Below are 24,479 nucleotides of genomic sequence, written 5' to 3'. Positions count from 1 at the left end.
ATTCCAACTAGATGGAGAAATTCATGGTACATCTTAAAGACTTTGAGAATTTATATACTTACTTTGTGAATAATAAAAAGGTGCTCTATGAAAGGAAAAATACGAATTGCTTTTCAAGTAGCTTGAAAGAATCTTGAAGATCATGAGATAGAAAGTTGAGGTGAAAAGTCCATTGAACATTCTCTACGGGTCAATTCATTTTACATGTTTGAAACTCTTTTAACAACTCTATTTTTTGAAGAAAGGAAGAGCCAAAGATCGTTCAACAGTTTATGGAGCCTAATGAGACAATAAGTCTACACCTTGTAGGAGAATTTATGGAGACAATAAGCCCATACATGGAAACTCCGAGTTTGTGGCTTACAAATTTACTTCTACGCTTGGGGACATGAAAACCTTAAAAAATTATTGTCCTCTGGAAAGGCAAAGGAATGGATGCAAACTGGAGGGGGCACTAAGGAGAAAAACAGTAAAACATCGTGGCTATATGTGTTTGGAAAAAAACAAAACTAAATTGTTTTTTTTATAGTAGAAATAAGAGGGTGGAAGCAAGGGGAAGACCATTTTTACAATGCTTGAATCACCACAAGCCGGCCCATTACGGCTGGTTGTGTCCTGACGTTATGAAGAGTTGTTTACTTTAAAGAATTGCAACCAGCAACGGCCTCTCCACATTCTGTGCACGGACACAGGGATCTCGATCCTTAAAACCATGCTGAACAATATTCCTTCCCTCAGTTGGTTTCTGTGGTGGGGTTCTGGGGAAGGGATCCGAGTAGATGTTGCCTGGCACATGCATATGTCACAGTACCCGAGCAACAGTATATGACGAGGGACCGGCGGGTCGGGTCCGCCGAGATAGAATTTTAAATCTATAGACTATGATTGACTTGGCTGTTCAAACCGAGCAAACAGTCGGACACAAATAAAGAGATTGGAGGGAGAAAAGAAAGAGCGGAGCATATTACATAACTTATAAGGAGCTCGTCAGCAGTATACCGTATGAGATTTCTGTCAGAGCTAAAGAGGGGGCGCATGTATGATTTATGTAGGGTCTCAGATAGATTGGAGTTCCTGTGCTTCATGAAGAACGTCAAACACGTGAGAGTGATAAGGTTTACGAGAGTAGTTGCCATCGTTCAAACCACGGAGAGCGACACGGAAAGGGGAGAAGATTTGTACAGATGCACATAATGAGGGAAAGAACGAGAAGGGAGAGACGCGCGGTGGCCGCATTGTGGCGATTGAAGACGACTGCGAACTTTGCTTTAGATATGTGGTGTACACACTGGAGATGATATTCCTTCAAAGTTGCGCGACCAATCATGTGCTGTGCCAGGTGAGGGAGGGAGCATGAATTTATGTGATTGGTGTGTGTCAAGGGCAGGTGTGGGGGTCGCAGGGAGGGCGGCCGTGGGTGTATGAGATTGCATTTTTCACCCAAAAAAAAAGTGTATGAGATTGCATGTACTGAGGAAGGTGGGAAGATTTGTGTACAAGGGAGAGAGGTAGTGCGTGGGCGGTGCAGGGAGGACCCATGGGAAAGGGGTCGCTGTTCGCTACCAATAAGGGAGAGGCACGGGGAAGGGAATGTGGGCGAAAGAGAAGGGGGTTGAAAAGGGTAGTGTGATTGAAGTGCAGCTGGGTCGACACCATAGCTGTGAGTGGGAGCTTCGATGAAGAAGATGATGAAGACGAAGCCTGCCAAGAACTCTGATTCAGTGTCTCGCTGCATACGCGATTGGGAACGAAGATTCTTGGCAGAATCTTTGTGAATCGTGCCGGATCCCGCCTCATATCCAGATATAACTCTATATAGTATGTAATATGGGGTGACGGGTCCCGTGGAAAAAACACATATGGAAAACCCGAAGGTTAAAAGAACCTTCCCACTACGCTCCCAAGGTTGAAATATCAATGCTCAAGCTTGAAAGCTTTGCCTCATCTCAACCTCGCATTTAGTAGGCTTGACATAAGCTTTGCACCAATCCTGTGGAACATCAAGACTCAATAGCCAATCATGTGCTTGCGTAGCTACAATGGCCCTGCTACCAAGCCCTTAAACAAGCATGTTGCGCTGGCGTATGGGAAAAGGGTGGTTGCAACATTCCAACTAGCATGGAGCATCAAAATTTAGCTAAATTTTTTTTAACACCCGCCTCTTCACAGGCCCCTTTGGAGGGTAGCCTAGAATTTCATATATGTCATCCTTCTAGTTTAAATCTTTTCCATCATTTTTTAAGGGGCCTACAAGAATTTTTTTCAACTTCTTTTTAAAAGTTCATTTTTTAGGGCTAGGCGAAACCCCTGTTGAAAAGCATTATAGCCTTCAAATTTAGGGACTGGACCAAAGCTTATAGCCTAGTGGCTAAACCCTTTCCTATCTTTTAGCTCATGTCTCAATGGACACTGAACGCAGGTCTTGATTGACAATTTCATAGGGTTTCATCATGTCCACTTCCATTTATGCCAATCCCAAGATGACTTCCAAGCTCTGTATGCCTTCAACATTGAGCTCCCAATGCATATTGGATTTCGATGTCAACATTCTATGGACATCGTATTCAATTGGCACATAATGAAGATGCAAGGTGCCATCCCAGATGTTGGTGGTGGTCACAATGAATTACAAGTAAATTGCTTGGGTAATTGCAATTCTTAGGAGAGGAATACCACACTAATTTTATCATGAGTCTTTAACGGGGGTGTGAGTGCAAAGTCGCTATAAAAAAAACTTATAGAGCCCATCAAAGTATACCATTTTTTCATTTACACACAAGCAAAAATCATTAGTAGCTATACATCTCTCGTGTCCTATGGTTGGAAAGGGACTTAACTCTGCCATTAGAATGGCTCACCACCCTTGTTGCCTAGTGCTCCTTATTGGCAATTGCAAACAAAGGGAGTTGCTCACGAGGGTCACTTATAAATATAGCATGTGGGTTCAATAGAAGGAGATTTTTAGATCCCCTTTTTACACATTTTTCACATACGGAAGGGTATCATATAAAGGGGGTATTCATAAATTGAATAGAAAAAGAGTGTGTTTTATTCATGATGATAAATTCACATCCTTGAGTATATGGAAGGGTATCATATAAAGGGGGTATTCATAAATTGAATAGAAAAAGAGTGTGTTTTATTCATGATGATAAATTCACATCCTTGAGTTCATTCAAGGTTTTACAAATAGGCCTTCAATGCAAGCGATATATAGGGTTTATTCATACGGACCCCCTCAAGGGGAGTTGGGTGTGAGAAAAAATAACGAGGGGAGCATGTTGCCTATTTGATAGCCTACCTTGCAAATGAGTCCCCCCTCCAGGGCAAATTCTTTCAACCATTTTGGGGCCTTTTAGCCAGGAAAGAAAATAGCCATCCACCAATCAAAGGAGGGCCAACATAATGTTGAAATTTTTAGAAAAAGGAAAACGAAAGAAATGGGGTCAAGTTTGCATTCAATGAGGACACTTGAGATACTTTATTGTATCTAGTGTATGGTGTAGAATTTGGTATTTTTGACATCACAGATGCATCTGGAGTGGGCCAAAACTTCCGTAAAGGTCTTTGAAATATTGAAAATGGCCCCCGGAGGCCTAGAAAAGGCCAAAAAGGCCCAGAAAGCAACCTGTACAAATGAAAGCGATTTGACAGGTTGGACCGGATCAATGTGTCAAATCCCTTTCATTTGTATATTAGGTTGCTTTCTAGCCTTTTTGGCCTTTTTCGAGTCTCTGAAGGCCCATTTTCAACATTTCAAAGGTATAAGCTTAGTGGGCTCAAGTCCCATGATTGGCACAAGGTCTAACAGGTATTCTAAGGTGTACAATTAGTGTACCGATAATTGTGATGCATTAGCATAATTATGATTATGTTATATTGTTGACATGACTTCTTTGTTGCTTTGATAGTTCATCCTCCCAATTACAATAAAAGGATGCTTACAAGAAGATGTTAGAAATGCTATATTCAAGATCTATGGTATTGTGAGGTATGCTTACTATCAAATCGCATTGATTGCATTTTCTTCAATTTAAGTTGATTAATCTATGGACTGATTATGAAAATATCTTACATGGACATGTGAAATAGGTGGAAATCTCAAAAAGAGATCTCCATATCAAGCATCGAGAAGGCTAGGGTGGAATCCATTGAAGCCATATGCTTGCTTGAGAAGCACTTTCCCTCAAGCATTATGACAACTCAAGTCCACTTGCTTGTGCACATAGTTGACGAGGCGGCTATTACAGGTACCGTTCATAGTCGATGGATGTTTTTTCTTGAGCGGTTTATGATAACTTTGAAGGGATTTGTAAGACAAAGAGCAAGACCAGAAGCAAGCATGACAGAGGGATGGCTTGTGCAAGAGTCATTAGTATATATCACAGAGTTTCTTGCATCCACGGATCCCGATATGCCGCAAGCTTAGCATAACAAGGATGATGACCACATCATTGGCAAGGTTCCCCAAGGAAAAGGGATTGAAAGAAAGATGAGCGAAGAGCAAATGGAGAAATTCATTAAGTTTTGTATCCTCAATGGCCCTGAGATGCAGAAGTGGATTGAGAGATATGAAGTGGCCAAAGTAAAAAGAATAAATGCAAGGACGAGATTCAGAGTAATGTATAGGTGATCGCAACCATATCCATGGGATCTGGCTCTTCTCCCCACTCACATGTCACTTGATTGGCTACAACTAGCTCTACGTAAAGCCGAACGCGATGGAGAGACAATAAACGAGCTTGAGCAAGAGTTATCATCTGGATGTATGATGCATGTAAGTTTATTACCTCTTGATGTAATTAAGTAATTATTTGTGGCAATATACACTATAAAATAGATGCATCTTCATTGTTTTAATGATGCTCTTTTACAGTATAAAAAGTACAATGCATTATGGTCATATGTACGTCATTTTCGCGTGGAACATTCAAAGAGAGTCATGTATGATTGTGGAGTCATGGCTAACTTCACACAAGATAGCCGAGCAAGTGCTTCGGATATCAATCTTCTCTCGTCACAGTTGGATTATTGTGGAACCATATGCGAAATCTATGAAGTTGATTTTAAATGATCATTCTTGATGTAAAATGGTTTAAAACTATTTACAACAGTCCCTATGCGACAGTGAGAAAAGATAGTAGCAGTTTCTTTGCAATAGACTCCACCAAACATTGGACTGATAAAAGCGATACTTTTCCTCTCTAGAAAACATCGCTATAAAATAGTATCTCAGTGTCACTATATAGCGACACTTAAAAGTCGCTATATAGCGACCTTTGTAATAGTCGCTATATAGCGACGTTTTCCTTAAAGTCGCTATATAGCGACGCTTTACGGGATGCGCTCTTCATATCGATGATTAGCGCCCCGCGTGCGCTAAACATCGGTATGTAAATGTTGCAATAGGATTCCTGTGTAGTAGTGTTCTTGCAAGAATTGTTTTCTTTATAAAGGACTCCTTTTAGAAAAAAGGAACTTCATTATTTTCTAAAATTTGAATGGCAATTTATGTGAAATCTCCACTTCTGTGACGGTGCCTCACAACATGGCAGCCCCAAAATGCTTATCCTTGAAGTCATATTATCCAAGAGCCTAGATAAGTTCTCCCACATTTTCTTACATTGTTGGCACACATGACATTCGTGGCCATGAACAATTTTGGAGCCTTTGGCCAGTGATCGATCACTCTTGTATGTACTCTCCTTTCTTGGAGACTAGAGTAGGTTGTAGTGGGCATGTCTAATTTTTGCCCACTTGCCTTGAGCACCACCATCTCCTACTACTTCTCCACTAATGTTATTATTCGTTTTGTTTGGATCCCCCCCCCACTTCATGTGCAATAGGTGCCAAGTTTGAATATGAGTGGAAGGCATGTATTCTAGCAATTGTGATAGAGAGGGCATAATAGACATGTCAAGGACATAGATTTCCTCATTCACAAGTGTTATCCAAAGAATGGAGGGCACACTTTACAAACTCGTTCAAGTTGACATGTGATAGGAAGCTACGAGTAGCCATGGCTGGCTGTGAACAAGACTATGCTTTCAAGGAGTTTCGTAGCTACAATGACGGTAGGAAGTGCAAAGTGTTTAGCTCTACTACCATAAAGAGTTGAATTGTAGACTAAATGCAAGTGATGCTTTTGGTGGAAGTATCAAATTTGCTTCTTCGCCATCTTGGGGATTTCATGTCTTTGGCTTCTAGAGGATTTCTATTTTCTTTTTCCATCCAAAAGAATGCCTTGGAATGATTTGAAGTCTCTATTTGCAAGGATAGTAGAGCTAATTGGCAACTTTCAAACCTGCATAGAATCTTTGATTTTATGATAGAAATTCCATACATGGACCATTTGATCCATCCCCCACACAAGATAGTGAGGCCTTAGATTTGGAATCTTAGGTGGCAATTTATTCTTAAAAGAACTAGGATGATGCAAATTTTTGTCTAACACTTTTCCAAAAAGTTCTTTTAAGTGATGGCACCCTTCGCAATTTACATTTAAAAATGGAGCGGTGTGACTTATCCCATGTGGGATTCATCTGGGATTCAACCTTTCCATACCTTCATAATAACCTCGAAAACATAGCCCATTTAGCTTCCTCTTTTCTAAGTTGCTTTCAAAGCACCCTATAAATTAAAAAATAAATCTAGAATCTTAGAGACACTATATATACCTAGAAATACTAATTGATGCTTTCACCATATACTGTAGTAGATATATGAATACTAATACTATGAAGGAGAGAATGGTTGTTCTGGCTTAGTTCTTATGACTCATCAAGACTTCTCTAGGATATGAAGAAGAATGGAACATGAATGAATGCTTCAAATTATTGTCACAATTGAGGATCAAGAAAGAACTTGATATGTCTCTCTCTCTCTCTCTCTCTCTCTCCCCACACACACATCTATACGAATACCTAATGTATAAGTGTATAGATAACATATACATATACGTATACACATACATATACATATACCTATAGTGAAATGTGAATACCAATTCTAACACATACAATAGCACCAAAAATCGAGTATGCACGAAAACCCATGAAAGGACAAGAGGTAATCAATGGGTACAATCTCCCCCCTCAAGGTGGTGGCTTGTGATCCCACACCAAGAGTATTTATAATATTTCAATAAGATCATGAGCCATTGATACAAAGTCACGTATTCATCTCTTGATCATCCCTTTTCCATACTTTTCTCTTGAACATCCTTTTACCATACTTTTCTCTATGTCACTGCTTTTCTCATGTACTCATCTAGAATTTCATGTCAAAAGTGGAAGGCTTTTAAGCACTCTCCCTTATCAAAATGTAATGACCCTTGGCCATTTAATACATTACAAAGCGCGGCTTAGCATAAAACCATGGCTTTTAGCCTTTATTCCCTTGAGCATGTTTACTCCCATCCATCCATGTCATTTCCTGTACTCAATAAACCAATCCACAATTAGTCAAATACTTAGCACAATGATATACACCATAGGATTAGCCATATCATGCTACGTCATGGTCTTTACAAACGACTATCCATTAATGTGAGTATTTCTAAATGGCATCACCCATGATACTTATTAATGACACATGTTTAGTTAGGCGTCCCTGACTAAACCAAAGTATTAAATAGAGCCCCCACCATATCTTGTGCGATCCTATAAATACTTTAACCCAACTTTACTAAATAGAGGCATGCCTTGCCTTGTGCCTTTGTACACCACTTTCCAGGCAAAAAAGCCCTTTCTCTATTGCTTTTTCTTGACCTTGGTGGCAAGTAGGACTCAAGAAGGAGGTTCAAGTGCAACACCCAGCAAGTAGGACTCAAGAAGGAGGTTCAAGTGCAACACCCATTCCCATATAGTAAATAAATTAGCAAGCTTAAATGGGTGATTAGGGCAAGCAAAGCTATGGGTCAGGTATTTTGAATGGGGGATCCATTTAACATACTATCATCACAGGGAGAATTCCATGTGAAGCCCTTGATGTTGAGAGGTAGATTTATCTAGGTAAAGCTAAACTCAAATACATACAAAGGTCGTGTGGCCATTGCATTAATATATGTATTAAAAAAGCGAGTACTTCTAAGAATGAATAGGCAATTGAATTAAAGATTTCTCCTAGAGTAGGAGACATATCAAGGAGTAAACCTTGAATGGACTTTGACCCATTACATTCCACATAGTGCTTACTATTATTAAGTATTCGCCTCCTCATTTTTTGAGGGAGGATTTTTGACAAATTGCAAGTCATATTCAATCTCTGGATGTTTAGGCAAACTAATTACCCTTACAGTAACATGCCACCTTAGCAGATATTGCATTCATATAACTTGGCCCTAGATTATAAAGGGTGCCATAACTTAGGAATTAACCCACTCACACCCTTTGGTGCATCTTATCCAACACTACTGTGCTATGGAGCTCGACACCTCTAGGAAGTTCTTGGATGTGTAGTCAAAAGGATAGGGTAAACGCTTAGGGGGGTGACTCATCATATGTAACCCTATCACATAAGTTCAAAAGAAGGATATTGTAAAATTAACAAAAATTAATTTACATAAGAGTCTATTTAAAATAATATTGGGAAAAAATTAAAGAGTTGTATAGAATAAGGGTACATTTTATCAAGGAAAAATTTACAGATAAGGGATTTTACAAATATGCCTTGAACACACGTGATATAGAGGGTTTATACATAGTGACCCCCTTGAGGGTAAACATAACCATTGTTATAGAGATTAAACTTGTGCGCAAGAGATGGGTAGGGTACAAATAACAACTCCTAAGACCTAAAGCTATGTTTGTGATGGCTTTTGAACTTGCAATCGTATTCAACAATGATAATGGTTTTTACATATTATGGTGGAGTCTCGAGGGATGAAATACTAGGAAAACATTCATAACTGGGATTCATGGGGTAATATTTAGACTCCTACTTACATTCAAGTCTTACTTTCCTTTACCTCTATATGAAGTTGAAATTTGTAATTTTGTGAATTAAGAGAGCCCTTCTATTTGTATATTTCTATGAACTTACTAGATTCAAAAACCCTTGTAGTATGGTTACACCCCTTGGAGTGGAGTGAGTGAATCTGTTGCTATAGAGCTTATGGACAACCATATGGTTGTGGTTTGATGGCCTTGTTAGGCGAGGTGAGGGCATTGAGACTCATCAAATTCATTTCTAAGGAGATTGCTAAGTAACATAGAAATAGTTCTTAACCTCACAAAGTACTGATAAAAGGTGATATTCAACTCAGAGGCTAGGGGGCACCTTGAGTGGGGCCAATTGTTCTAATCTAACCCTCTTTGCAAATACATTGTTTTGATGAATGTTTGTGCCAAATGGGTGAGGTGACCAATGCATGAGACTATTTTTTCTTACATGTGAAGTCGGAGGTGAAGTGGCTCTAATGAGCCTAGTGTTTTGGAGGGCAACTACATGCATGAAGGAGGAGGCCTTCACCTTTGGTCTAGCCATGAATAGAGGCCCTAAGAGTGTGGCCACAAGTAGGCTAACTCATCTTTGCTCACAACTATAGGAGTGTTGTTTCTTATCAAGACTAACAATTTTGCATGTTTGTTGGAGTCTCTCAAATTTTGGGAATGTATGTCCAACTTAGCATCATCCTTTTTACATCTCTAATATGGGGCTTAAGGGTGAAGCACAGTGTTCTAGCGATGACTAAAGGGTTGGAAAAGGGCCCTTTGTTCAAGGGGGTTCGTCTCCATCCATTATAGCACCCCAATGCTCTTCTACGTGGTGTGCCAAGCCTCCATGCATGGGGCTACATGTTCAATCATGGCCTACTTTCAGGGCTAGAACTAATGTTCCAACTTTAGCCTACAACCACAAATATTTTTGCAACGAGTGATGGGGACAAAAGACTACTTTTTTCCCCATTGCTCATTTCTTAGGAAGTGACAAATAGCACTCGATACCGGGTGATGAAGGCGAGGGTAGCACATGGGTGAATAAGGCGAGGTGCCTGTAGTGCTTGAACTCAAAATCGCGCTCAAACTCACCGTGCTTGAACTCAGAACCGTAGGTCAAACTCACCATGCATCTGTGCCACATTGTCTACACGCTTCTCGCACTTAAGGCAACAAACGTTGAGGTGGGGAGATGGCCTCAGGCCATGAGGGATGTGAACACGCAAAAGGGGGTATGGAAATTGAATAATCGAGCGTTCTGAGCTAGGCAAGGCAAGTAAACTAGACGAGGGGAGGAGAAGGGAGATAGTGATCCAAATGTTCCAATAAGGGCCCGCGCGGCGGTCCAAGGACCTCTGTCTTAGCAGTGTCTGTCTTAACCGCTTACAACCTTATATAAACAAAGCCGCTCTCTTTTCCATGCAACCTTCTTCATCTTCTCCTTCCTCCTCCAGCTTCTGCTCTTTCTCTTCACTTTCTAGTACACTAACTCAGCTATGGCCAACTCTTCTTCTTCTTCTTCGCCCTCCTGTTTCGCCCCCATGCCCGCTGTCTCCAACGGTATCCTCCAAGGTGACCTCCCCCTTAACTTTGCCCTCCCCCTCCTCACCATCCAAATCGCCCTCGTCCTCCTCGTCACCCGCTCCATGGCCATGCTCTTCCGACCCATCCACCAGCCCCGTGTGCTCGCTGAAATCATCGTAAGCTTTCCGTCTCCCCCTTGAGCTTCAAGAAAACAAACACAGAGACTCTCTCTCTCTCTCTCTCTCTCTCTCTCTCTCTCTCTCTCTCTCTGATCTCTCTCTCTTTGTGAGATCACGTTAGATTGGAGATACGCCCCTCCATTGCCAGCTAACTGTGAAGCTCCCTTTCGAGAAGAACAAAGAGAGAGGAGGGAGGGTGATCCGATTGGTGCACCTCTCCTTCTCATCTCAAAAATGGAGGAGTGTGATGTGCGCTAGCGAGAAGAAAAGAACAAGCTTGATACACACGCACAACTACATCCAATAAGACCTTAGTGATAAAAATGAGCTTATGGAGCTTGTGATTGTGTCCCTTGCTTATCTTCTTAGACACTGCAAAATGGTTGTTTGGCTGACCTTTTGAAAATTGTAACGCAGGGCGGCGTTCTCCTCGGACCGACTGCTCTTGGCAGAAACAAATTCTACTTGGAGAAAATTTTCCCGCAGCAGAGCATGCCTCTGCTGGACACTGTAGCGACCATGGGATTGATGTTCTTTATCTTCATGGTCGGTCTGGAACTGGACATCCAAGCACTCCGAAAGACTGGAAAGAGGGCACTCCTGATTGCACTAGCTGGCATTGCGGTGCCCTTTGCAGGCGCGGCCAGCATCGCAAGCCTGGTGCAACGTACAATTTCACACGGCGTTCGACTTGCGCCTTTAATAGTGTTTATGGGTGCGCCGCTATCTATCAGTGCCTTCTCAGTTCTAGTACGAATCATGGCAGAACTCAAAATTCTGTCTACAGATGTGGGGAAACTGGCAGTACCTGCAGCAGCAGTCAACGACGTCATCGTGTGGACGCTCTTAGCCGTCGGCGTTGCAATAGCTGGACCCAAGAACAGCCCTTTGACACCGATTTGGGTCCTACTTTGTGGATCGGTCTTTGGGATTATCATGTTCACTGTGGTAAGACTCTTCATGACTATGCTAGCCCATCGGGCAACCAGACAAGATCGAGCCACGGACATGTACGTTTGCGTCACCCTGGTTGGAGTTCTGCTGGCAGGCTTCTTCAGTGATGCAATTGGCGTCCATCCGTTATTCGGGCCTTTCCTGTTTGGCTTGGTAATTCCAAAGGATAACGCTTTCCCGAAAATGGTAACGGAGAAGATAGAAGATTTTGTCACGGGTTTGATGCTTCCTCTCTTCTTCGCATCGAGCGGCTTGAAGACCGATCTCGGAACACTGCGGGGCATATTATCCCTCGCATTTCTAGTTCTGTTTTTTGCGACGGCAGCTTTTGGAAAGATTGCCGGAACTTTTATGGTTGCGAGGCTAAGTGGGATGCCCACCCGGAAGGCATTAATTATGGGGTTTCTTATGAACACGAAGGGACTTGCGGTGCTTATAGTCCTGAACATTGGAAAAGATCTTAAGGTATTTTGTATTCTCAATCATTTGGTTTCTCATATTTTTGTATGTTTGTCGAATTTTTATGAAATCCCATTTCGGAGAAAGAATGATAAATTGGTGGCAGAAGAACAATGTTGATGCTTCGTTTCGTTGTTGAGGGCGTGGCATTGTTCAATGTGTGTTTAGTAGCTGGATGCTTCCATGCACTTTGATGTGGTTTCTGGATCACAACGTGTTCGTGAAGTGTTTCTCATGAGTTTCTCATCAATTTCTCCTCCCAAACTTGTGTAGGCTTTGACAGATGAGACCTTCGCTATCCTTGTGCTCACATGTCTACTCACGTCTTTCGTAACTACCCCAGTAGTCACGGCTCTGTGTCGCCCAGTGACGGACTCCAGTGCGTATAATCGCTGCAATGCGGAAAGTGTGGGCAGTAAACAACAATTACGGATTCTGGCCTGCGCTCACGAAAACAGACACTATGCTGCAGTTGTGAATTTGGTGGAGGCGGCCCGCGGCACGAAAAAAAGCTCGCTCAAGCTATACACGCTTCGTCTCATGGAATTGTCTGAACGACAGTCCGCTATTCTCATGCTTAATCGTGGCCAGGAGCTTCGCTCAGAGACAGAAGGTATCATCGTGGCTTTCCAGGCTTCTGGACAGTTGAGCAAAGTAGCGGTTCGACCTTTGACGGCCATATCTGGATTCGATAACATGCACGAAGATATTTGCAAGCTTGCATCTGTGAAGCGAGCCACGATTATTATCCTGCCCTACCATAAGCCAGTGCACGGAGCTGCCGGGATGTTCGAACCAGACTTCCACAAGGTGAATCAGAAGGTGTTAACTCACGCGCCCTGTTCGGTGGGCATACTGGTCGACAGGGCAAGTGGAGGGGCATCGCCGATACATCCGTGCTTCTTTGCTTACAAGGTGGTGGTGCTCTTCCTCGGGGGGCCCGACGACAGGGAGGCGCTGGCGCTGGGGCATAGGATGGCAGATCACCCAGGGGTCGCGCTGAAGGTGGTGAGGTTTGTGGGGTGGGAGGTGCAGGCGGCCGCTACGACAGCTGAAGCATCGCCAAGCCAATCGGACGAAGCTGCGAGCCCTGATCAAGCTGATGGGGCAAAAGCAACAGCGACTATTGGGTGGAATGCGACCGAGGAGAGGAGGATGGACGAGGAAGCCATAGAGAAGATGAGGAAAGAGAGCGCGGAATCGTTCGTGTACGAGGAAGTCGAGGAGGCAGGGATGGAAGCGATACGGGCGTTGATGAAGGCAGACGATGTGAACTTGTTCGTGATAGGGAGGGGGAGGGCGAATCGGAGGCCTGTGCTGCGTGATCAAACAACAGATGAATGCAACGAGCTTGGAGCAGTTGGCCAAGTGCTTGCCGCCCCTGGGCCTGAATCGCATGCCTGTGTCTTGGTAGTTCAACAACACAATGCTGAATTAGTTGAGCCCCTCGTCTCTAATAGCAAGTCCAAACTCGCTAAATCGCCCTCCAGTAGCTTCGATTCATCAGTCGTTTAGCACCAAATGTAACACAGTCCCTTCTATATACCTCTGCCAAACTAGCAGAGATTTACGCATACTTTGTTGTAGCGTTACCCTCATTGTAATACTGCTTATTAGCGGCGCCCATGCACAAGCCGCATTTAACGATACCAACTTCACACTTGATATCACGTCTCTGTCGCTTGCTTACTAACTGATTTACCGTCTTTCTTTAGCTTGTCGGAACATATTGGGTCTATTAGTTTTGCTTACTAACTGATTTACCGTCTTTCTTTAGCTTCTCGGAACATATTGGGTACGTATATTAGTTCTCAGCTTGTCGGAACATATTGGGTACGTGATATTAGTTCTCTAGCTTGTCGGAACATCTTTGGGTACGTATATTAGTTTTCACTTCTCAGTATAACTATCAGGCACCTATCAGCAGTGAATTAGGGATATGTTGTTATTCTACTTACGATTCTCTGTGGTGCGCCATTACAGCTTTCATCTAGGACCTTTCAATTCTCATTCCTGTTTCTGACGTGCCGGTAGTTTATTTGCGGGTTCTACCGAATTCTATTGATTATCAGAATCATCGTTCTATCATTGTCGGAAGCATTATTGTCCGACCGGATTTAATCACATCACGCAACGAGTTCACGCAACTCGCTTATAACCGCAAAGTATCAACAATCCCGCTAGTTTGTCTGCCAGACTGTAGAGAGATTTACGAATATGTTGTCGATGCCTTTAAACCTTTTTCGTAATACGAGCATTGGTGCAACGGCTGAAATCGCTAGCACTCCGGATCCTGGCTTCAGCACGATTATAATTCTTTTGCGCTATCTGATTTGTCGTTCTCTCTTGAAACTCATCAGCACCGAACTCGCTAAATCGCCATCAAATCAGGTTCGCCACAAACCCATATAAATTCTCTATTAACAAGGCACGCATCGATAGCGTAACATTAGGCGCAGCCCCCAAGATAATCATGATACACATGCCAGCTCCCCAACATCAAGGACCGCGTACCTTGGTAACTGGGCGTCCACCTTTCTTGCTCTTTTATTGTTTTTTGCTCCCCACTTCCTCTCTTTTTGCCGTTTCTGATCCTGCTCTGGCCGGTTCTACCCACTCTTCTGTTTTCTTTCAATTCAAAAGCATAAGCGTTTCTATTCAAATTGCGTTCACAGGTGGACCTCTCTTTCCGTTCATCCACTATCCTTTAGGTTGGCGCCCTTTTCGCATCCATGTCCTTATCGCTTTCGCTCTTGCCTGCTTTTGATGCTTTCGACTCTGTGCTCGCATTTCCGGGCTCCACGCCACTCCCTCGAATTGGTTGCCTCAATCATTAACAGATTCATTTGAAATAGTAACAGTCTTTTAGTGCATGTCTCACCTTTCACGTATGTTTAGATAAGCGCAAGGTAGGCAAGTTGGGAAGACTTTCTCAACAAAAGGACCGCGGGACCATATTATTCTGGTTTAGATCACGCATTGTTCACTCTCAATCGTTGAGATCAATTGTTCTCCCATGTGCATTGCTTGACAATATGTCAATAATACTCCTTGGCCGTCTTTCCTTTCAATGAAGGTTGCAACTTCAATTGTAAGGTCGTGTCTTCCTCTTTAGGTTGAAGACATAGGAATTCGGGACAATCATTTTCATCTTTAGAGCCATTATTTTTACGGATGTTTTCGTGAGCGCAATTTAAAAAGGTATCCCAAGCGATTACGCATTACTTGGAATCAAACGCCTTTACATGCATACATATATATATATATCTCTTAATGATTTCGTCCTTTTACATCGCATGCATTTGATCATATAATTATGTTGCAATTTCTAAACTTATAGAGATACATAATCATACTTTCTTAGCTCGAGAGTTACTCTATTGTTTTGTATATAGCATTTTATGGCTATAAGCTTTCATAAGATTTGAATCAAAAACACTTTAGCAATTCATTGTGTTTAAAAGGAAGAAGTACATCCTTCGGTAGGATATACAAGATTCTTGAATGTACATAGCTTTTATATAAAATACGGTTAAGGCTAGGTGAAAATCAATAAGTGTGATATATTATGAAATCCAAGTCAACCAAAAGTGAAGATCCTTGATTGATACTAGAATCACATATGTGATATTATATTCTTTTAGATTATACATGCAAGTTACGAAATGATGAAAAACTTGGTAGTCAATTTTCTTTTAATGGCCCAATGAAGAGTTATCATTACATCATATCTATATGTGTGAAATCAGTGTAGAGCTAGTTGAAACATATAAATGTTTTCGAAATTTCTTTTTACATTATGAAATAGACACCTTTTTTATTTAATTTCATGAAGTATGATACTCATATAAACCTCTTCATGACACCATCCTACAAAAATGCTAATTCATGTTGATCCCACACAATGACATGCTACATAGATGACAATAATTGCCAACATTATCATCTATAGTTATACTCATATCATGTGCACTTTATTTATTCAATCTTAAATCCTTTTAGGAAATAAAAAAGTGATTTTAACAAAAATCTTATGCATTCTCAACTTGCCACAACATGAACCTCAATTGAATTCCTATATTCATAATATAAGAAACTTTGTAAGGGTAAGCATATTATGATCTAGACTTAAAACCATTATAAGATCATCGCTTTATAGTGTTCAAATATTTTTTTTAAAGAGCAAAACATTTACATGCTGAGATGGATAAGGTGAATTACATTCATTAGGCCTACCCAAAGTAAAGTGAAGATTTATTGAACAATTTGGGCACAGAGGAAGTATAATGTTATACAATCTTGCTTTTTATGTTTAAGTTATTGAGTTGGACAAGCATCTTGTCTGCTTGCAAACTTTAACTATCGAGTATACAAGCATTAATTGTGTTAGATATCAATGCTCCACTCTCGTGTAACTACCAGCTAACTCTACTTGTAAGCCCCCCATATAATGAGAAGGCATTTGAGTAGCTCACACAACAAGACAAAGCACCCATAGACGCGCGCACAGACGTGTTTCATGAACTAAATAAAAAACTTACGGGCGCGTCTATTTGCGCGTCAGGAGACCCGCGTCTAATTGCGCGTCTATATATCAGACTTACGTGCGTATAGACGCGCACAGACACGCATAAATAGACGCGCTTATAAACGCTTTGATAGACGCACGTATAGACGCAAGTCGAACAGACAGACGCGAATATAAACGCGTTTTTAAACGCACTGATAGACGCGCCCTTTTTTTTAAAAAAAAATTTACAGAATACTGTGTATGTTGTGTATGCTATATAGTTACAAGAATCCCATATCCACATTCTGTAATTCAATTCTTACAGCCAACCGCATTTTAATTACAATTCCAAATAAAATATTACAACTCCAAAACGCAATAAAATTGAAAGCTCAAAAAGTGCTTGTATATACATATAGCACGAAGCTAAGCCACGTCATGTGGCTCCAAGTACAAAAAATAAGGAAGCTAAGCCATGTCATGTGGCTTCAAGTACAAAAAATAAGAGGAGTCTATATACAAGAGGCACGAAGCCAAGCCAATGGCTTTAAGTACAAAAAAGAATAGTAGCACTACTTCTACGACTAATCCTCGCTGCCTTCCACGCTCCCTTCTGCGCTGCCTTCTGCGCTCCCTTCTGCACCTCCTTCCTCGTCTTCCTCGTCGTCTTGTGCAGGGGCGGCCTGTAAACAAGGGACAACATATATCAATGTATGAAAAATCAAATCTTTACTTATAATTTTGGCATTATTTAATTACTTTCAAATACCTGGGGGGCCTGTCCAGTAGCTCGGGTATACTGCTCCTCAGTAATCAACCCGTCATCATAGAAGTGCCTCCATGTATCTCCTCTGCGATGGTGGCGGTGGTAGGCTGTCTCCACTAGAGTAGGGTATCTGCCCACGATCTCAAGCTGCATGACCGCGATACACTTTGTGGGGGATTAGTACAAAGAAACAACCAACCTCCTAATAAACTACATAAGCAATATAATTTGAGATCGATACTTACAAATTGGGCCTCCCATGATTCAACACCCCCTGCTCCAAAATGCGCGCTCCCATACTCCTCCATCTGGATCCTCCGTGCCTCCACGTGCTGCAGACTGGGCTCCTCCCTCACTGACTTCATTGCCTTCTTCCACTCACGCTTCTGAGCGGTGTGGGGCGGGCCCCTTGGAGGTTGACCTGCCTCAAGTCTGGCAAGCTCCGCTAGTGCCTGCCTCTTAAGGGAAGATCTTTTATTGCTAAGTATCGTAACAATCTTTGACTTCCCCCATTTATCTGTGAACTGGCGATTGGGGGGGTTAGGATACCTAGAGCGAACAGTAGCGAGGGTCTCATCAGCCAACCTCTTTGGGTGGTCTTTATAGTGGATAAAGCAATCTCTGTAATTGTTAGCAATTACAGAGCGCATGAAGGCCATGATGTCCTTCCCCCGCGCATCCATCAAGATGCCTCCTGTCTGAGTGATGTCATAATAAATCGTACCATCACCCAGAGGCACGTCTAAATCATCTGAATCATCATCCTGCTCACCGCCACATGGCCCAAAGCACTGTGCCATGCATCCGCCACCGCTCTCCCTGCTACTACGCCTACCACCCTGTCGTGTCGAGCTCGTACGTTGGCCACTCGTAGCTGGGGACTACACGGGACTACGCTGACCACTCGTAGCTGGAGAACCGAGTCTCGACGGCTAGGGAGTACATCGACGGCTCGCCGAGGCAGAAGGACCTCCTGACGGCATGGGGGAAGGGGCATAAGATGGGATGGCAGAAGGGACATAAGACGGCATGGGGGAAGGGGCATAAGACGGTACGGGGGAAGGGGCATAAGACGGGGCATAAGACGGCTGTGCGGACTCCGCTGGGGTTATCTCAGGCGGTGTGGGGTGGCTCGGAGTCTGTAGTGCCAACTCCTGGGGAGTGTTAAGGGTACCCGTCATGTACCCGTATAACTCCGCAGGACTAGGAGGGTGCCCTAAAATGTTATATAAATCCTTCCATATCGATTCACGCGGATCAGGTGAGCTAGAAGCACTTCCTCCCCACATGTTAAACTAGAAAAAAATAAACAAATCTATTACTTTGGGAGCTGAGAAGAAAGGGGAAAAAAAAAAAGAGGCTCTGTTAGAGCGCGTCTATAGACCCGTCTAATCTTCGCATCTATAAACGCGTCTAACAGAGCGTTTAACAATTCAAGTAAAAGCGCGTCTAACAGGCCGTTCATCAATCCGTCTAGCAGTGCATTAAAAAGCGCGTCTACCACCGCGTCTAACAGTCCGTCCAAACATCCGTCTAACAACGCGTCTAAAAGCACGTCTAACAATTCGTTTAAAACTCCGTTTAATAGAGCGTCTGTGTGAGCGTCTACATACACGTCTGTGTGTGTCTGTAACAAGCCAGACGCGCATATAGATGCGCCTGTAGACGCGCGTTTAGATGCGCCCTCAGACGCCTCTATACACGCGCTCCGACAGTCAAGAATACTAAAAAGTCGAAAAGGACGTTTCACTCGACAAAAGAACGTGTCGCTCATACCTAGATGCTGCGTTTCGTGGATGCGAGAAAGTACAAAACTGGAAAGAGCAAGCAAGAACAACTTCAAAAGGACTTACTTGGAAAAAGGTATGGAAGGATCTTTCTTTTCCAAACTTGTTTCTTCTCCTTGTTCGTACTCCTCCTCTTCTTTAGGCTTGGAAGCAAGCTGTGTAGGTACGGTCCCTTTGTCTTGAGTGAAAGCTTGGAACTGTGTATGGGAGGCTCTCTCTTAAGCTTCGAATCTATAGAACTGCTAGTAAAGAAGGAAGAAAGCCGCTCGCGAAGTTTAAGTAGTCAAAAGAAAAGCAAAGCGAGCGGCGCGCCGAAAAGCAGGTTTAAAAGTCGCGTCTATAGTCGCGTCTGAATACACAGAGTAGATGCGTCTATAGTCGCGTCTATTAGCGCGTCTACGGGCACGTTTAAATACATAGAGTAGATGCGCGTTTAGATGCGCAGTTAGACGCGACGATAGACGCAGCGATAGACGCAACACAGAGTTTTTAAGTTAAGCATTTGAAGAAGAGCAGATTTGGTGGGTTGTTTGTTTGTAGGATGTCTCCATCTTCAACAAGCAGCTCCAGTAAGGATGAATCCCTCCGTATCCACCATCGCAAAATGTGGTTGGAGCAAAAAATCAAATGTCTGTGTGATCGATGTCGAGGAAACATGTATCGTGCACGCAGGATTACGCTCAATCATATCTCAAAGTATGGAGAATGGGATGTGACCGTAAACAGGGTAAGGATTTGTAAGTTAAGGTTGATTGAGATACCTATGGGTGTTCATATGTTTGAGTTATAATGATCCCGTTTTAATTTGATACAGGATGTAGTGCCACACCCGCACATGTTACCCTATGCCCGTCGTGAGGAGGCGAAGCGTCGGCGATATGAGGTGGGATCTTCCGGAGGGACCGTTACGGATGCATGGAGTGATGGTGATAGTAGCCCTCCACCATTACCTCATGAAGCCGTGGAGGAGGAGGTGTTGGATGATATGGTGCGGGATTTATATGTCCATCAAGGGAGGGATAATAGCATGGAGCAGGATGATCTTTTTACCGCAGCATCGACTCCACTGTTTGAGGGGTGCACATTCTCTGTTCTACGTGCCTCCCTTGAGTTACTAAACTTGCAAACCATGGAGCAATGCAAGTTTGAATGCATTACTCAAGTAAGCTTTAAAGTCGATTTTGCAAACATGGCGAATTATGCTAGTGGGTCAATTACTCGAATGCTTTTCCTCATTTATGGTCTTCACGTGCAAGCTATTGTGTAAAATGCTTCCAAGGGAGAATAAATTACCGACCTCAAGAGATATGGCAAGGCAACATGTGACCTCTCTTGGAGGATTAGATTACAAGCACATCCATGCATGTGTCAACGATTGCGTTTTGTTTCGTGGACTACATAAGGATGCAAGAGAGTGTCCTACTTGTGGAGAGGCAAGATATAGAGCAGATCTCAAAACCTTGGACGTGCCTCGTAAGGTATTGCGACATTTTCCCATAATCCCTCGCATCCAACATATGTTCAAGTGCAAATCTATTGCAGAGCTCATGTCATGGCATTCCTCCCATCGATCAACCGATGGCAAGTGGAGAACTCCCGCGGACTCTCCTGCATGGAAGCATATTGAAGACACATGGCCAAGCTTCAAGGAAGAACCTAGGAGCTTGAGACTTGGATTGGGTATGGACGGTGTGAACCCATTTGGTCTCAAAAGCACGTCTTACAGTGTATGGCCAGTGGTATTGGTGAATTACAATCTTCCACCCTCTATGGCTATTAAGAAAGGACATGTCATGCTGTCCCTTCTAATTCCAGGGAAACATAAAGTCAAAAACCCTGATGTTTATTTGGAGACTTTGATTGATGAGCTAGAGATACTTTGGAGAGGTATCGAGGTGCATGATGTGAGCAAGCCTCCCTCGTCATGAGACTTCAACTGCAAAAGCAGTCTTGATGTGGACGATGCATGACTTCCCAGGTTATGGCAAGTGTTCAGGTAAGCATTGCATTTTTTAATTATGAATAGGCAAGGACGTGGCACCCTAAACCCACCTTCCACTCTTAATTGCATCTATTGTTTCAGGTCTCACTACATCGGGTTACCATGCATGTCCTGTTTAAGGTGCTTCGCTAGTTGCCTCACGGGCAGACGCATTGAATAAGGTCATCTATGAGAATCACCATCGATTTCTCCCACCTGATCATCCTAGATATGTTGCCCCTTGGAATGAAGTCCTCCCACAATCACTCACCGCGGGAGATTGGATGAGAATCTGGGACGGTTCCACGACTCCTCCACCACTTGGCATGAGCCGGTAAGGATTTGTAACTATTGGCTGGAAGTAAAGATTGGCTATATTGGTTGAAAGTGAAGATTGCACGCTAACACTTTGGTCCCACCTCAAGATCAATCACCTGCTCGATCCCATGCATATCTTCAAGAATGTGGCATCTACCATTTGGGAGCATTTGAATGGGACACGAGATTCGACAGGCATAAGGGAGGATCTACGTACCACAGGGAGGATGCGTGAAGCTTGGCCTCAAGAGAGACCAAATGGGTGTGTTTTTTTACCTCGTGCACCGTGGATGTTATCAAAGCTAGAGATGGCGACGGTGAAGCGCGCTATTACTATAATTCGTACTCCCACTGGATGCATGAGGTGTTTGAAGGGAGCCTTTACAAAGAGCAAGAAAAGAGGTGTAGAGCAATTATATGGCTTGAAATCTCATGATTGGCACAAGATGCTCCAAGTAAGTATTTTATATGCATAATATCTTTTTCCTTTCAAATTTGTGAGTGAATAGCTATAAGCAACTAATCAACCACCTCCTCGCGGGTTCAGTTCATACTACCTACTAGCATTTCACGTAGTGCATCAAAGGACGTGAAAGATTGTATTTACAAGATGGGCGAGCTTGTGAGGTATGTGAGCTCAAAGGAAATAGATCCCACCATGCTTGAGAATGCTCGAGTTATGTCAGTGGAGGCGGTTTGTTTAGTGGAGGAGACATTTCCACGTTCTATTCTCACAAGCCAACTACATCTCATAGTACATTTGGTGGATGAGATTGCTATATGCGGTACTATACATGCACGATGGTTGTTCTTCCTCGAGCGCTTCATGAAGACATTGAAGGGCTTCGTGAGACAAAATGCAAGACCCGAAGGTAGCATGGCCGAGGGTTGGTTGGTACAAGAGTCACTTGTATATATTTCTGAGTTTCTTGTTGATGTGGATAGCTCTCTCCCACGACTATGGAGAGATGATGAAGACCTAAGGATGACCTCTATTGTGCCTCAAGGAAAAGGACGCAACAAAGTAATAGACACGGAGTTGCGTAATAGTATCAACCTCTTTTGCGTGCTTAATAGTGATGTGATGAAAAGATGGGTGACAAGATACGAGGATGCAAAGGCAAGAAGACAAGAAGAAAGGGCCCTCTTTCGTACACACCACAGATGTCGTGTGCCATACCCTCAGCATCTAAGAGCACTTCCAAAGGATATTCATGTGGATTGGCTACTTGATGAAATGGAGAAAGCAGAGAAAGACGAGGGGATGCATATCACAATGGAAGAATGGGAGTATGCTAGGGGATGCATGAGCAAGGTCGGTATATAGAATGTTATGCATAAGTTAGGAGGTTTTTATAATATAGATTGCTTATTTAATTGATTTTTTCTTAGTGTAGTGCACTATGTTCAATGCTATATGGTGTGAGGGCAAGCATTTTCGAACACAACGGATTGATGATAAGAGAAACACACAAGATTGCGGCGTCATTGCTAGCTTTGAGGGAGCCAATGGAGCCATGGATGATTATTGTGGCATAATCCAAGATATCATTATGCTTGACTTTCGACGCTTTTTTGTGTATGTTTTGGATGTAAAGTGGTTTAAGGACGTGGTGGAAAGAGGCCCTAATGCAACAATCAAATGCCATGCAAGTGGGTTTGTAACTATTGACTCCACAAAGTTTTGGCAAAGTAGGAAGGACACACTAATACTACTGCAACAATGTGAACAGGTACTGTGCACACACATAAAAATACTCGCTTTTAAATATTTGATGCAAGAAAAGTAACATGATTGTATTTGTGTTTGAATTAGGTTGTCTATCAACCAATGGTGGATAATAATAGGTGGTGGCATGTCATACCTATTATGCCACGTTCCAAAGTGATGTATAGTACATTTACTAATATGGAGCGTATGAAGGATGATCATGGCCATGGACGTGATGATGACCGTGATACAAGAGAGGAGGATGATCATGAGATAGGAGATATAGATATTGAGGCCGGCATTACCCGTGAGGACGAGCCTACCATTGGAGATCTTGATTTCGATGAGCACATGAGTGGCACAAGCAGTAGTGGGTTGAATGTATTTGTAGATCTAAACACTTGTTTGGATTTTCAAGTAGATAGTTTGGCAAGGGTTGATCTCATTGAGGATGAGATTGAACCGTAGCCCCACAATTGATATTGGCAAAACTATTTTACATATTGTCTCATTCTCCTCATTTCCCTTAATTCTTGTATATGTGGGCTTGCAAAAAATTATGTGCTTTGGTAATCATGGGCAATATTTGGAAAGTAATGATGTACACCAAAATCTCACTTTTTGTATTCTCTGGAGCGCGTCTAACAACGCGTCTAAATGCGCGTCTGATTCTCAGTGTAAACGCGCAAATAAACGCGCAAATACACGCGCAAATAGATGCGCTAACAAACGGGATGTTAGACGGGCCCATATTTTCTCAGGTCTAACGCGAAAATAAACGCGGTGATTGACGCGCAAATAGACGAGCGTTTAGCCGTGCCTATAGACGCGCCCGTAATTTCTCTACTAGAGCAACGCCTATAGATGCGCCCGCTATTTTGCGCGTCTACCAAGCGCGTCTATAGTTGCTTTGTGTTGTTGTGTCAGTTATCCGGTAGGTCTTGGTTTTGATACCAGATGGGGGCCATGTGTGGCCTGATGGCTGGACGGCTTCAGATAGAGTTTGCACACCGCCAACTAGGCTACATGCAAGTGCGGGAAGGCATCCCTTGATTGACCATAGTGAGGGTAGACGGAGCATTTCCCGGGGCAGCCCACTCTCGGGTTGCGGGGCCCGTTTGGAGCCTCAGATGATCCCGGATGGCTCTGGGCTAAACGAAGACCGTAGGGTGGTTGATCTCTTTTGCACACCAGTTCTATCATATGGTCGATGGCCTATTTTGGGACCGATCCCCAGTCGACCGTTTTGGGTGGACTGGATCGGTCACCCAATTGAGCCTAACCGACTATGACTGGTGGCTATATATATAAGAGCAAGCCCATGAAGCCCATTTCATCACTGGCTACATCA

The 24,479-nt window shown here is 43.0% G+C and overlaps 1 protein-coding gene across 1 annotated transcript; it reads left to right on the top strand.

The window, feature by feature from the left end:
- Positions 1–10,386: 10,386 nt before the first annotated feature.
- Positions 10,387–13,695, top strand: LOC147899211 (cation/H(+) antiporter 19-like). Its single transcript, XM_087378030.1, has 3 exons — positions 10,387–10,639; positions 11,060–12,061; positions 12,329–13,695. Exons 1-3 carry the CDS (start codon positions 10,436–10,438, stop codon positions 13,568–13,570), a joined length of 2,448 nt encoding a protein of 815 aa, XP_087234156.1. The 5' UTR covers positions 10,387–10,435; the 3' UTR covers positions 13,571–13,695.
- The last annotated feature ends 10,784 nt before the right edge of the window (positions 13,696–24,479 follow it).

The sequence above is a fragment of the Dipteris shenzhenensis genome, chromosome 8, assembly GCF_047967505.1.
Source record: "Dipteris shenzhenensis isolate YYH24624 ecotype China chromosome 8, Dip_SZ_1.0, whole genome shotgun sequence".
Taxonomy (NCBI): Eukaryota; Viridiplantae; Streptophyta; class Polypodiopsida; order Gleicheniales; family Dipteridaceae; genus Dipteris; species Dipteris shenzhenensis.
Note: the sequence above shows the minus strand (reverse complement) of the source record. Positions and strands in the feature narration are given on the sequence as shown.